Raw genomic sequence first — 15,759 nt, 5'->3', positions numbered from 1 at the left:
AGTGTCATTATTGAAGAGCGTGTGCCTAATTCTCAGACACTTTGATTATGATATCCGATCTTAGTATTTTTGACCTATCGCAAATTGACACTGTTTTATTTTACATTACAACTTTCTAACAGTAGAGGTATAAGAATCTATTGAAAATGACTGCTATGTGAAGATATTAGTGAACTTACCGTTTTTCGGATTGTGTTGAATAAAGTTAGAATGGGTATGTATAACTTATGATTTTGAAGATAATGCAGTGTCAAGATAGAAATGATAATTTTACAAAAGCTTTTTTTTTAAATTTTTTTTTCTCTGTATAAGTTCTAACAGCATTTACTAGTATTTTAAAATTAAAGTGGTTGTAGAGCTCGTATTTTATAAAAAGTAGTATTCCTTGATATTTTAACCCTCAAATTATGTTAGGCCATTTACTAAAAATTGTTTTGAAAAAAATTAAGATTTTTGTTTACAAATGACTTACAACTCTTGCTAGTAAATTTTTGACAATGGTAGACATTTCATAAAGTTAGGATGATTTTTCACTGTAATGCCAGCTAAAATGACGATCACTCTATTATTACTGAGCCAAGTTGTAGAAACTTTTTTTTTAATGATATTTAATTCTACCCACTTTTTTTTTATTTAACTTTGTAATGCTTCACCAGAATTTTTTAGTAAAATCATCCTTGAATACTTAATAAATTATAACACTTGTAGATCTTAGGACTAATAAGATAACGTGTTGGTTATAGTAGCAAACTTAAGAGCTTACAAATTACTGTATTAAAAATACTCTAGTGCAGTTCCAGATAATTCTGTTTACTGAAAATTAAATAGAAAAGATTTTTTTTAAATATAAGTCACATTTTTGTTGTCTAATTGCTTACAATTTTGGTAATGATTTTTTCTTAAGGTGCAAAGTGTGACTATTATCGACTAACATTTATGTTCCTTCTTACGTAGAATGTAACGTATCAAGGATTATGCTACTATATGATTATACCTTTTACAAGAAAAATCTTTCATTTTCGTTTAAATAGAAAATAACAATCGCAATTTTTAATTTTGTAGTGACAATTACAAAGATTTAAATGTATCTATCTATTAAGGTTGTCAACACAATAAAAGGTCTTTTGGGTAATGCTTGCTGGGTTTCAAACGTTTAAAAAAAAAGTTTTTGTTATTTAACTACTTCGTCATGTTTTTGAACTTATAGAATTATGCTGAGACAAAATACATTTTTTTTTTAATCATCGCTTTTTTTCTTCACAAATTTATTAAACTATATTTTTTAACATTTGCGCAAAGTCTTAGATCTTTTATAGCTCATTTACACCCCTGCATTACTTTGCGCTCACAGGCTCAAAGTATAAAAATGTGCCCTTGCAAAGAAAAACAAAGTTTGCACCTTAGGCATAAGCATACAAAAACCTGGTCTTTTGGGTGAGATCTTTTTTACTTTGAACTCACTATACAAGAGCTACTTTTGTTTAGTGTTTGTGAGTACTAGTATTCAAGAATAATATCGTTTACTAAGTATAGTAATTGAACAATTAAAGGTTTGTTTGATACAACAGGGCCAAGTTAACAATGTTTTTTTAAAGAAAATTAATGTTTTTTTCATTTAAGTTATCATAACATATAAAAAATGATTATATACAGTAGTAAGAAATTCTAAAGCTTTTTAAGGATTTAAAGTTCAAATGTGACTCTTGTTAGTAACCAAGTAGACTTTATATCTTGTTAACAAATAAATGGGCTCTTATAGACAAAGGTATTGTGCAAAACTTAAAATCGAGTAGACTCAGCTTATCCTCAGGTTTTCTAGTCACAATAAATCCAATGATTAAAATGAAACCGTTTCATTTTTTCAAACATAATGAGAATCAAGGTTAAAAAAGGCTGAGAGTACTTAATTAAAATACCATCATAAAACATGTATTTCTACATGTTTATTCGTATATTGATGAATACTCATTGCATGTGCAATATGTAACTTATCGATAAGCATGAGAATCATTACTTATAATATTTCATAAAATTGAGCTTTCAGAAAAATACAGATCTGTTAAAAATTAAATTTCTTTGAGCTTACAATAAAAGGAAGTGCATAGTGCATACAAAATAAATAGCTTAGCAATTGTTAAGGGGTCAGGAAGTTGAGTATTTTATGTGCACCTAGGAAAGATTTTTTTTGCTTGCTGATATTGTAAAATTTCTTAAAAGACTCACGAGTATTTATTATTATTTTAAGAGAGAAAGTGCTTGGTTTACAATACCTATAGGCTACCTTTTCATGTGTAAGCCGATCGATATAATAAAAAACAGTTTAAATTATCCACGGTGATGTATTGTCATATAATATCTTTTTTTTTAAACTGGTACTAGAAGAAACTAGCACATAGACAAGAACGTTATTACTAACGTAGTTTATTAAAGCGGTTAAAGAGCTCTAGGATTCTGTTAAAACATATTATAAGAGTTTTTCTGTTTTTAGAAAGCTTATATTACACTTAGACTAATTGATAAGATTAGTAGTAATAAAAATATGAATGAAGGAATAATTATTGTCTTGGGACATAAATGCAATTGAACGTCATGAGAATAAGGCTAGCCATTAGAATATGCCAGTTTTTTTATAGTCAATATTTTATTTGTTTTGGTTATTCTTTAATCTTAAACAACATTTTACTAGTTGTTACGTGTATGTAAAAATGAATATTATAATTGAAGAATAAGCTTTTTGTATAAAAAGTCCTCTTAGACTTTGCTAAATGAAATAACAAACGTTTTGCTAAAGAAACAAAGAAGTTTTCAAAGAAATACTAATAAATAGTTCACTTGTAACCATAGGCTTATTCGTATTTTTATTTTGTTAAGTCACACTGTTAATGTTGTAAGTGAACTGAACATAAAATGTAGGGGATAATAATGAGCCAAGTTATCAATGTTTTTTTACTTTAACTGCTAATAACTTTCATAATAGCTAATAATTGATATAACTTAGGGTTAGCATATTGAAACTGCTGTTGTAAGAGTATGCGGTAGGAGTAGAAAGAAGAAGAAAGGTCTTCAGAACCATACTAAGCTGAGTTGTAAGCCCTTCTTCTTTTAAAAATTATTAACAGTTAATTTTTTAAGTAGTTAATGTTCTTTTGGACAAAATTTAAACTGTATTTCCGACTATAATGCTGTAAGTGTTATCCTTTAATAAGTAGATAGGTGTGTCTTGAATGTCTCTTGGATCATGATCAGCCTACAAATAAAACTTTAATTTTAGAACAAGTTTTTTATAATTAGTACTTTTTACAGTTTAATCACTTATAATATTAGTAATAGTATATGAAATAACGTAACAACAATTATATAAGTGTGTGGACGTGACTTAAAGTTACAAGGATCTCAGTAACGGAAATAACTCAAATAAAATAATAAGCTCATCATCCGAATGCAATTTTTTATTGGCAAAATCTTGTCAAACTGTAAAAAACTAACTTTTTTAAGCATTGAAGATTTAACAAAAACTAAGTTGCAAATAATAAATAATCTGCTTTTTTGTCAACCATTATAATTGTTTTAAGTATAAGGACATTCGTAAAACAATGGTTTTATTTTAAATGTATGTGTGACGCTTTAAAAAAATGAGAGAAAAATTACCACAACTTTCTTTCTTCCTTAATTTGTGATTCCCATGTAATATTTACTTACAGTATACTTTGACTAAGACTTCTTTTACAAACAATGATCAGTAATAATTTTTTTTTTTAAGTTTGATGCTATGCTACACTAATAATGATACCATGACATAGTCGCTTACAAAAAACATTGCTCTATTTGTGTTACCTCAAAGTTCTTATCATATCTTTTTATCACTTGTTTGAGAGTAAAAGAAATTGTAAAAGAATTTAACTAATGTCTTTTAATTTGCTCCAAACGTATATTATAAGTTTTACTCAATGTATCCTATCATTAATTAATTTCTTTAATACTATTAAGTACTTTTCCGATGCTTTAATTAGTATAATGTCTTTCTTAACCAGTCTTTTAGTTTGAATATATTTTTTTACAAGTTACTACGAGCATCTTACTTGTTACTAGTCTGGAAAAAGTTTTTTAGGCCTGTTTGTATAACGTTCTGTGAAAAATCAAGAAATTCCGTGTAAAGAAATGCTACGCTGAAGTCTATAATGACAGCTACATAAGTCTATGATGAGTGCTTTAAAGTAGTTTTTAAGTGTTTTACTTATTATCGCTAATATGAAACTAATGTGAATGTTTTTATTTATTTTTATTCTAAAACTTATAATACAAGATATAAAACTTTTCAGCTTGGGAACTTCAAAGTCGTTTATTAAAGTCAATAGTCAAACAAATTCTAGAAAAACGCGGAAAATTGACCGGCTTGACTCATTAAGAGGATTAACGAATGAAGATCACGTTTATGACAGTTTTGGACCGTTGAGTAATGTCAGGTTCGTATAATAAGTAGCGTAAACTCCTTACAATGGCTATTCATGCTTTGTAAAAACAATTTTTCAATTAACCAATAACTACGAGGAAAAGCAAAAAAAAAGAATTTTTCTTTTTGTTAAAAATTATACAGTGAACACTTGAACAATCAACAGATGCTTGCTACTACAGTATCTTTTATGTAGTATGGATCTATATAAATACTGTTTAATTAACTCATAAACAATAGCTTACTAAGTGTATAATGAAGTAAACAATTATATTGGTGAATAGGCAAGGCCACAAAAATTATTCATCTATAAAAAAAAACTAGTTAATGCTACTCCTTGCGTTTTTGACTAGTTCTGTGAAGTTCCAATATTTTTAGGACAGGCTATCAAACATATTTTTGCTACAAAAGCTTCTTATTTGGTTTCATGAATCTACTAAATAGAAAAAGATAACCAGCCAATCCATCAATACAAATTGCATCGTCTTAATAACTATTATTGCGAGAGTTGAATAAATATTATTTCAAAGAGTCATTGAAGGTTGGTTTTAACCTTTCTTTTAGAGAATATAATTATTTTTAGTCATCAATGTCGAAAACATCTTTGTTTTTAAACAATAGTTGCTCAAAAAGCAATTAGTCAAATTACTTAAAAACATGCAAAATAATGATCATGTATGTATTTATTAAATAGAACGATATTGACGTTTAAAACTGTTAGGCTCATTCTTAAAAAGGCAATTAAAAATAAAAAATGAATGCTTTTAAAAAAGTAAATGCAGCCCTTGTTTTTCTATTAGGCTTCTCATAATTTTCAGTTATTTTAAATGCAACGTCATACAACTTTTTAAAATGGTTTTTATGATTCTTTATGAAATATTGCTTGTCTCTGTGATGGTTTATAGAAAAGTACGTAAGGACATATTTCCCCTTACTGTTACGGCCTCACATCTTTGTTATAATTTTAAATAAGATTGGACTGTATTAAGTATAGTCTTATATTATCTTAACTGCAAGTTTAAGCTTTAACATAGAGCTGGAATGGGCATAGTGTTTAAGCAGTGTAGTTAACACTACATGGTTGAAAAAAATTGGTATGTTTGCTTGAATTTTCTGTATTCTTAGTACAATTACTGAAAGTACGCTCGAGGGGCCGCAAAAAATTATTGTTAAACTTGAGTAGACATTATGTATATAATTTGAAGTAATTAACAACAATTTCAAAAAAGTGCATATAACTTACAGGACTGCTTGTAGTATTCTAAAAGATAAGAAATCAAAATTTTGCGATACAGTGTTTCAAACTACTTTAAAAATAATAGTAGCTTAAATATGCACTTCTTAAAAAAATTGTTTAAATGTAGAGCTTACAACAAGTATTATTAGAATCAAGCACAAGTTTTGCTGATATCGCAATCATTTTAAAAATTTTTACTAGTCTTCCATCAACAAATCGCAAACTGCACTTGACCAGTGAGCATTATTAATATTAGGAGATAAACTACAAAGTATGTATTTGAATTGTTCACAAGGGATATTAAGGTGCTCCATTAAAATAAAGGCTGATTGATAGCTACTGCAAAAAAAGCTACTTTAAATAATAGAGTGACAAAAAAAAAAAAAAAAAAGTTATGAAAGTGTTAAGATCAATAAAATAATTAGTATTATTTTTGTATCAAAACAGTCCACTACCTAAGGAAGATCATAAACCATTAGGATAAAAAGTTTCCTTAAGAATCTTTTAGAAATGAAAAACTATGTTTTGTTCAAGAAATACTCATGGTCACAACATTCAGGTTTAATAAGCAAGGAAAAATGTACTCTGCCGCTTCTAAGCTTTAAAAAATTTTAAAACAAAAATTATTCAGCATAAACGTTTTGAGTCTGATGAATAGTGACAGTAAAACGTTAAGACATATGACTCACATTGTAATTATTAAAATTTAATAGGTAAAAAAAAAACCCAGCTTAGTCACACTAAAAAGCGATTGTTAATAAGTGGACTTGATGTCGGAACCCGTGTCATATAAATAAGTAGAAGAAAAAGATAGTGTTAAAAACTCTCCAATTTAGTATTAGATAAAGCAGTATCAAAAATATAGAAGTAAACAAATAAACTGTTTCAAGCACGATTGTTGGAAAATTTTTGTAGATATCTTGCTTAATAATAGTTCTACGGTGGTTGAAACGTTTGCATAAAAGAGGCTAAGGACTGCTGAATTTATCGCTACAGGTTATTAAAAAAGTATTATTTTAATAATAGCCAGACCTGTACGTTACACATGATAAATTTCATTTAACTAGTAGTAAACTGAGGTTATCCTTTAGTTGCTGAATTTTAACACTAGAAAATAATACGTCTCCGTAAATTGTAACATGAAAATAATAGCTACTTTCAATGCTTATGTTATTAATTAATATAGATAAAATTTATTTAGTGAGAAGACATAGATTTATTTATACATAAATAAATACACCCTTAATATTATTTGTTAGCACCTATTTATGATGTTTATTAGCTGTTAAATAATAATTAATATTATTTAATTTTGCCTTCGGTTGAAAACCAAAAACTGTGGACCACAATCTCATACACCTTCCCATGCTGCAGGAAAGCAGATATTTCAACTATTTGATTGTTAAAAAAAACAGGAAGTAGGTTGTATCGAATGAATATTTCATTCTACCTTTTTTCTCTTAAAATTCGAACCCTGGCAACTTTTCTTTAATTGTTCATTCAGATAACTTGAATTCCTTTCTACTGTTAGATTTTTATTCATTTATTTTATAATAACTTGAACTATTTTTTCTAATACCTTTTATATCTATTCATTTTATATTGCTTGTACACCAAAACCAGTAAACAGTGGGTGCTTGGGTACCTAAAATTAGTAGTTATACTTCTATCAGATTATATGGTAAATAAAATATCTAGATAATAACTATAAATATAAATATATCTGTCATGAAAGGATACTGTGTACGAAGAAGGTGCAGATATCGTTGGGAAAAGTATACCTACGTTAGTTAGGTGTAGATCAATAAATGTTAAAATATTTATTAACTAAATATTTATAAACAATGTATACATGAGTGCACAATACAATATAAGCAGTATGAAGGCTGGCCAGTACAAGACTGTGCACTTTCATCAAATTTTCCAATGGCTTCGTAATAAGTTCCTACTGCCCACGCTGATTATATCTGTAACGTCACGCTCACATTTATCAGATACGTTCAAACACTTGTTTCTAGTCTATATTTAACATCCAAAATATAATTTCATTTAAAAAACTAAGACAAACCATACTGTATTACCACTTTCTTCGATAACATAGTAGTACATGCCAGTGAATGTCTCTTTAGGACGTTTATCATACGTAGGTTTTTTTGACAGATACTATTGAAGTATTAAGTGTATCTTTAAACTACTTTTAGAAACTCTTAAAATACATTGCAGATTGTTTAACTGTACCCTCTTTCACAGGTATAATTTTTAAAATTTGCAACTTAACGTGTAACCTTCCGAAAAATTCACTTAAAATTGCATTTATAAGATTTGTATCATCCCCCTAATGTTTGTTTGTATATAAGATTGCTTTTAAATTAATCTGTTTAATTTTCTAATAGATCTATAATTTTTATTTTCAGTACCCTAAAACAGAAGGTATCAAGTATATGTAAAAACATGTATCAAGTATATGTAAGTTCATCCATATCAGAATAATAATTTATAGCATTGCTGCATGTATTTGGGCTTCTCCTACTTCTCTGAATTTTATTTTCAATCTAAAAAAAATAATTATAAAAAAAAAAAACAGAATACGAATTAACTATTGTATTTATACAGTACGGAAATGTTTTTTTTTTTAATATAAAATTGTAAAAAAGTGTGAAAATATACAAACAATAATTTTATTATTTTATCAGTAACAAATTAATAATAAATTTATAAATGCCTTATGATATTTATAAAAGCTGCTCTGCTTCTATTAATACTATACGTAGTTACGTAGATATACGGTGCGAATGGACACTACGTTATCCATATTTCCAAATTTTTCGAAAAAAACATGTACGAAAAAATTTGTTTCATTAAATAACTTATTTATTCAATGTAATATGAAAACTGATAAATGAATACACAACAAATAAAAATTCTCATTGAAAATATAGAAATTGTATTTTGGGTAGGGAAAACATGGATGTATGCAATTATTACTTATCATGCTATGCTGAAATATTTGCGGATTCACAATTCAGTAAATCAAGTAGTTTAAATACATGCTGAGGCTTAATGATAAAGAAAAAAAAATTCTTTAATTGAGTAACATGCAGCTGTTATAAGAAACCGTTTCGATCTTAAAGCTTAGAATTCTTTTTTTTGTTCTTCCTGATGTCTGTGTTTAGTAATATAGTTTAAATACGAGGCCGTGTAGATAAATAAATTTAAATTTGCTCATTGGTTTTATGAACCATGAAATTAAAATGTTTGAACTAAGTGATGTATTTCTCGACGTATGAAGAAGATAGTTAAATGGTGGAGCTTAGTTAGGTTGATTTTCTGCAACTTTTGAATTATTTTTGTTAATGGATGATTTTGGCAAAGCTTGGCTCTATTTCTGAAGTTTGTTTTCATCTTCGTCTTCTGCACGTAATGTCATGTCTTTAATATATCATTAACCAAACTTTTTCTTGACATAAAGAGTAAGTTAACTTCTTGGTTAACTTTTTTTTGGCTTTCGTTTAAATTAATTCGACGTATTTCGTGCAATATGTACTGCAACGCCTAAATAGTGCACAATCGATGTATTTTACATATCCTTGGAATAATCTTCTTCGCGGATCTCTAACGGCATAACAATATTCTAGGGTACTCAATTGAGAGAATTCGTTAAAGATTTTCTGTTTCTCTTTTCGTTTCTTCTATATCCCATAGCAGAAGACACATAAGTTATTTTGGATCAATGGTTAGTATATCATTGTCGCTTTTTGACAGTGTTGGTGTAAAAAACTTTTCTGCTTGACAGATAGTGGATTTTATTTTACAAGGAGAGAGTGTCTTAATTCTTTGTTCTATACTAAGTGTTTAATTAGTTCTTTTAGTAAATTAATTTGTAACGAGGCAAAATAGCCTCTATGTTCCAAAATGCTCTTGCTGATTCGACGTGTATACAAAAATCAGAAAGTCGAAGCTTCTTCAAATTCATTTGTTTTTTAGAAGCTGTATATACGCTGAGAGGAAGAGACGAGGACGCCAACGGACAAACAGTTGACCCGCAGAGACGCAGCAGCGCCAGCGAGAAAGGACAAGAAAATGCGAACGCGACTACCAAGACACAGCAGCTGCTAAGTATGTTGAGAGTGACTGTGATAGGAGATACGTGGCGGCAGCAGTGGTGGCGGCCATTGCTTGAGCGAGAGATCGTGAGTCAGTCGGGAGTAGAGCCTTGAGCTGTACGCTTAAGCGCGAGCAGCGAGAGCTTCGGTGACTTTACGGGTTTTCGTGTGGCAAGAGTTGAGAGAGAGAGAGAGAGAGAGAGAGAGAGAGAATTGAATTGAATTAAATTTATTGTTATAGAGCTAAGAGCAGAGCTAAGAGCAGAGCAGAGCGCTTTATAGCTTGGCTCGTTACATATGATTTAATACAATTGTAAGGTTAATTACTAATTGACACTTGTGTCGTATGCACCAACAACAAAGAGACTGTACATAAAACAAATATAAAACAACAATAAAATAAATAATAATAATTAACCATATAAATAAATAAATTAAAATGAGCCAAATAGGCAGACGACAAGTCTTTAAAAGCAACAATTAAGTACACACAGGTAACACACACATAAAATTTACAGGCACGTCCCTTAAGAACCACGGAAGTGGTCCTGCCGTAAAAATTCGGCCAGTTTCCTCTTGAAACAGGGTTGATCAAACTGCACACGAATAACAATTGGTAAGCGATTCCAGAGTCGAGCAGCGTAAACTCTAAACAAGTAACTGTAAAACTCAGTCCTCGTCCACGGGATAACCAGATCCAGGATATTTGCTCTCTTAGAGCCTGCAGCATCAGATGAGCGGAAAACCATCCTCTCAGATATATACCGCGGCTCACCAGATTTCAAAATGCTCCAAAGCAAGCAAACACACATGTAGTCCCGACGAACACTGTAGGGCATGAGATTGAGGCGAATGTACGTGGGTGTAATGTGCTCATTCTTCTTGAGCCCGGCAATAAATCTAACTGCCACGTTCATAGAACGCTGCATTTTTACCAGCAGCTCCGATGAGAAGCCAAGAAACAGGCAGGCAGCATAATCGTAGGATGGGAGGACAAGCGATCTTACAAGCAGCAAACGCATTTCAGGCACGAGAGAGTCACCACACTTACGCAATCGAGAAAGAGCAGCGTAACACTTCCTACTGGTCTCCGTAATCTGCTGCGCCATAGTCAGAGGCCCATCAAGGATAACTCCCAGGATCCTAACTGCATCACTGTACTCAATGAAATTACCACCTACCCGAACCTTCGGTGGATTAGAATGACGAATACGGCTGACAAAGCCACTGGAGCCATACCACGCAACCTGCGTCTTCCCCGAGTGAACTTCCAGGGCACAGTTAATGTCCCACAGACCAAGCGCATCAAGGTCCTCATTCATATCGCCAACTAGGCGAGGCACTTCGCTATAACGTCCCTTTATGTACAGCGTGAGATCATCTGCATATAAATGTGATGCCTGCAGTGTCTCAGCACAGAAGGCGCATCGTTAATGTACAGCGAGAACAGAAGAGGGCCAAACACACTCCCCTGAGGGACACCCGCCCTCCGAAACAGTGGAGCCGATCTTCCGCCATCATCATCCAACACCACCTGCTGTCTACCAGAAAGGTAGGATCCAATCCATGCGCACGCTGAGTCGGAGAATCCAAGTCTCCCAAGCTTCACCAAGAGCAAGCTGGCATCAACACAGTCGAATGCCTTTGAAAAGTCGACAGCGACAAGCAGCGTGATCAGCTGATCGTCAGCAGCCTCCCTTATGTCATCGACCATCTTTATAAGTGCAGTATGTGTGCTATGATGCTTTCTGAAGCCGGACTGCAAGTGATCGATAAGGTCACGGCGCTGGATGTATTCAGTAATCTGCTCGGCAGCGACAGCATCCAGAATTTTGGATGTGGCCAACAAAAGAGCAATAGGTCGAAGTTGGCCAAGGTCAGTTGGCTGTCAACATTTAGGAATCGGACGTACGAATGTCATTTTCCACGCATCAGGAAATACTCCCGACTGTAATGTGCAGTCGAATATATGCAACAAGACTGGGAGAATTGTTGGAAGACAGCTTCTAAGGCTCCTTACAGGTATACCATCCGGGCCTACAGCATTAGACTTGGCCTTGGCGATTGCCCTCAATAGGCTCTCCGGCGTCACGTAGGAGAAGTAAAAGCGGTCTTCAGGAGAGACCTGCACATTTGGCCATAGACCATCAGAAGGCGCAGGGCGAAAGCAACCAATAAAATATTTATTTATTTCGTCACAGCTAGCGGGGAGCGCAATTCTCTCTCTGCACCCCGAAGAAGTGCCCATCTCACCCACGCATCTCCACATTTCGGTTGCACTTCTCGATTTTACCAATCTATCCCTGTAGTAAGTTGTCATGGCCTGATGCAATGCTCGGCGTACATGACCCCGTAGCCGCTTGTATGCCGCGTGATCAGATTCCCTTCTATATCTCCTGTACACAGTCCACGCCCTATTTCGTGCCCTGATCAATTCGCGCAGACCATCAGTAATCCAAGGTGAACGCCTCTTCCGAGGGGTGAACACTTGATATGGGGCATGTACATCGTAGAGCTGTGTAAGACGCTCAATGAAACAATCAACCTTCCGACTAACATTCGGCAACCCGTGAAGGTCACTCCAATCCATGCTTTAAAGGTCATTATTGAAACTAGCAATATCAAAGTCACGGAATGATCGTCTTGTCACTAAGCGACTAACACTCCGCGGGATTTCTAACAACAGTGAAGCTGACAGGAAATCATGTTTAGATATTGCAGGATAAGGCAACTGAGTGAAATCGCGAACACGGTTAACATCACTTACACAGATATAGTCAATTGTCGTGTGCGAATCACCAATGTGATGGGTTGGCAAAAAACAAAGAGGCTGAAGGCCACACACCGTCAAGGAGCTTCGCAAAGTGCGGCAGCTCGATGAATCATCAGTCCAATTAATATTGAAGTCCCCAAGCAGCACTGTAAAATCATAAGGCACATTACAATTCATAAGAACATCCTCAATGTCAGACCAATAACCAGCCTTTAAAGGGGAATAGATGACACCAAGCAGCACACGCGCACCGCAGAAGTCAAGCGAAACAAAGAGGTACTCAGGTCTTTTTGAGTAGGTTTCACCAGCCATGGTGTGACATACCACTCTACATGGAATGGACTCATGCACGTACAATGCTACACCCCCGCCGCCTCTTCCAACACGGTCAGACCGAATTAGCTTAAAGTTCTGTACTGGAAATCTATTGGAAGATGTAAACGGCTTAAGCCAGGACTCACTAATCGCTAGCAGGTGAAGCTGATGATCCGAGATTAAAGATGAGATGTCCGCGAAATAAGCCTCCAGCGACTGTGCATTAATATGGCCTATCTTAAATAGTTCTTTATGACAATGAGCCATAGTCAATGGATCTAATCTTACGCTCAACCTTTTTTCTTAAAATCGGACATCCCACCTTGTCAAATGCTGAGTGCGAGTGCACAGCACCACCTGCAGCTATACAGTTGCAACACCTGAGAATGTCACTTTTGTCTCTAACTGTGCACTTACTACTCAAGTGGTTGCCAGCACAGTGACCACAACAAATATCCTTATCACAATTATTGGCTATGTGTCCAAAGGTCGAGCCCTTGAAGCACTGCATATTGTTATGTGGTCCTCAATACGGCATCTAGACCAGTTAACACAAATCTTCTGCTGTCTCAGTAACTCCAGCCTATGCCTGGGACTGACCTCAATTACACAAGAGCGCACTTTCTTTCTGCCAGCAGGGTACAAGTAAATAGGCTTAATGACGTCAGCAGCAGCAGAAACAAGATTTTGAGTCGCAATACAGGCGGCAATCTCTACCTTTTCCAGATTAACAGGAACATCGTGAACAATTAGGCGTGGTGACATTTTTTCATCCAACTTTATCTCAAGCCCCGCCTCTGCGAACTCTGGACACCTCGAGAACATCTGAGAGCTCAAACCACGACCTTCCAATACTACTGTGTTTCGTGGACCATAATCCACTCTCTTAATATTTAGCTTCAGCTGAGACGGCTTAACGGCACCCAGCAATGTTTGCTTGGTGATTGCGGAAGAGGTGAGCCTGCCAGCAGCAGCCACGGAGGGTCAAATTACAACACGCTCAGTATGCTCAATAGAAAGTGCTTTACCATTATTTAGCGAGATCTTGTGTGCAGGTTTATCCCAGCGCGCAGCCGCCGCGGCCGCATATGATCCTCTGGAATTCTCAGCCTGCGGAGCCCTCTCAACCGCCGTATCTGCCGTGTTCACAGCCTCACAAGCTCGATCAAGAACTTTTTCATAAAAGCAGGCCATGTTGGAAACCGTCACTTGTTGTATGTAGGCATTGGATAGCGCACGAAACGCCTCATCAATACCCAACATAGCATTCTTTATCTTGGTGTATCGAGGAGATTCCTTTTCAGTGCAAAAAAGATTAAGCAGCGTATCGCGGTGCGTGTTAACATTTTCTGCTATCCTGTTGACATCCTGTAGTGTAAGTAGTGGCTCGGGTAAAGAGGAAAGCGACGAAGTGCTCCCCTCTCTTCCTTCATCGTCGCTGTCTTCGCATTCCTTACGCCGGCGCTTCGTCATCATGGCACACTATAAACACCTCAAGTAAGTGGGCGATTCATTCAAAGTTCAAATCGGCCGCCAAAATATGCCAAAACAAAACCGATTCGGAGAAAAATGGTGAGAGAACAACGAGAACAGCAAACCGAAAACCACAAACTCACAGCACACAATACACAAGTAAGGACACCACAAGCCAATAGCACACAATTAATGGTGACAGCAAAACACACGCGACAGACACTAAAAAAAATCAAAACCTCTCAAAGAACCAAAAGTACTGCAACTCAATATACGGAGCGAAAGAGCAGCACACCCGCAAGCGCGGACATCTTGAGAGAGAGAGAGAGAGAGAGTTGAGAGAGTTTTTGAGAAGGTGCGTAGAGTGTTGAGAGAATAGAGAGAAGTATATGTGTGATCCCAGAAGTTGCTGTGTTCTCCCAGGACGACGAGATCTCCAGGTCAAGGACTATGGCCACGGAGAGAAGAAGAAGAGAGTAAGAGAAAAAGAGAGAGAGAGAGAAGGGAAAGGGTAAAGCCGCATGACAAACGACCCACTCAAGGACGCCAGACGACATCGCACCGGGTTTTACTCACGGACGTTTGACCAGGAGGTAAGGCTAGAGTGAGAGAGAGAGAGAGATTGTAGAGTAGACAGAAAGAAGGATTAGCGACGCACGAAGTAGTGCACAGCATTGTTCTCCAAATCTGGCTGGCGCAGCTCCCTTTTTCCAACTGATCACTACCAATTGGGGTTTGCAGTCTCTTGAGAGGTACTCAGGGAATCTGAAAGACTACTCATCCACAATCTCACGAGACCCTTGGGTGTGACTTCGAAAAAATCTAGACACCCGTTCGGTCATACCAGCTGCATCTCCAAGGAGACCGGAAGGTAAATCTTATCGAGTCTCTATGATCGATACAGCTGGAGTCCAGGACAGACACTTTTGTTACGCTCATCAGCTGCCCTGACTCTTGATTAGTCATTCCAGATCCAACCGTTCGCAGACAGCTTTGACGATGACCGCATCCACGGGGAGACCTTGAGGCGGCGTGTCCGCTGGCTCCCGCCCAGAGCCGCATCATCTGCTATGAATGAGTAGGGGCGCAAATCCCTAAGGCCAATTTTAACTTGGTCTCTCATACTCGTCTTTTGATAGTTTTGTTTTGATTGCTTTTCTCTCTCCACTTACGCAGAGCTTGCATTCTTCATAAAAGATTTGCAAAACTCCAAGAAAGTGGCGAAGATTTCTTGGCTTGACACGAAGTATTCGTTATACCCTGGCCACTTATCGAGTTTTACCTTTCGTATGAATTGCTTTTAATTTACATGCGTTCTGGAGCAGCTCGTAAGTCTATGGTCATAGATATCCTTTGCCCCACAAAACGCAGGCAACACTGTCCGTTAAGCTAAAAAGTTACAGGTTTG

At 35.1% G+C, this 15,759-nt stretch overlaps 1 protein-coding gene across 1 annotated transcript in view; it reads left to right on the top strand.

Annotated features, from left to right (window-relative positions):
• Nos (Nitric oxide synthase) overlaps nt 1–15,759 on the top strand; it is a 2,633,257-nt gene that overhangs the window by 1,369,707 nt on the left and 1,247,791 nt on the right. Inside the window, exon 14 of the mRNA XM_089593752.1 lies at nt 4,320–4,463. Within this exon, the coding sequence (XP_089449878.1) occupies nt 4,320–4,463 (144 nt within the window). The remainder of the gene's footprint in view (nt 1–4,319; nt 4,464–15,759) is intronic.

This window comes from Copidosoma floridanum, unplaced genomic scaffold (genome assembly GCF_036245765.1).
Source record: "Copidosoma floridanum isolate Cflo_tuat_1 unplaced genomic scaffold, Cflo_Japanese_pri ptg000020l, whole genome shotgun sequence".
In the NCBI taxonomy this organism is placed as follows: domain Eukaryota; kingdom Metazoa; phylum Arthropoda; class Insecta; order Hymenoptera; family Encyrtidae; genus Copidosoma; species Copidosoma floridanum.
This window is presented reverse-complemented; position numbering and strand designations above follow the sequence as displayed.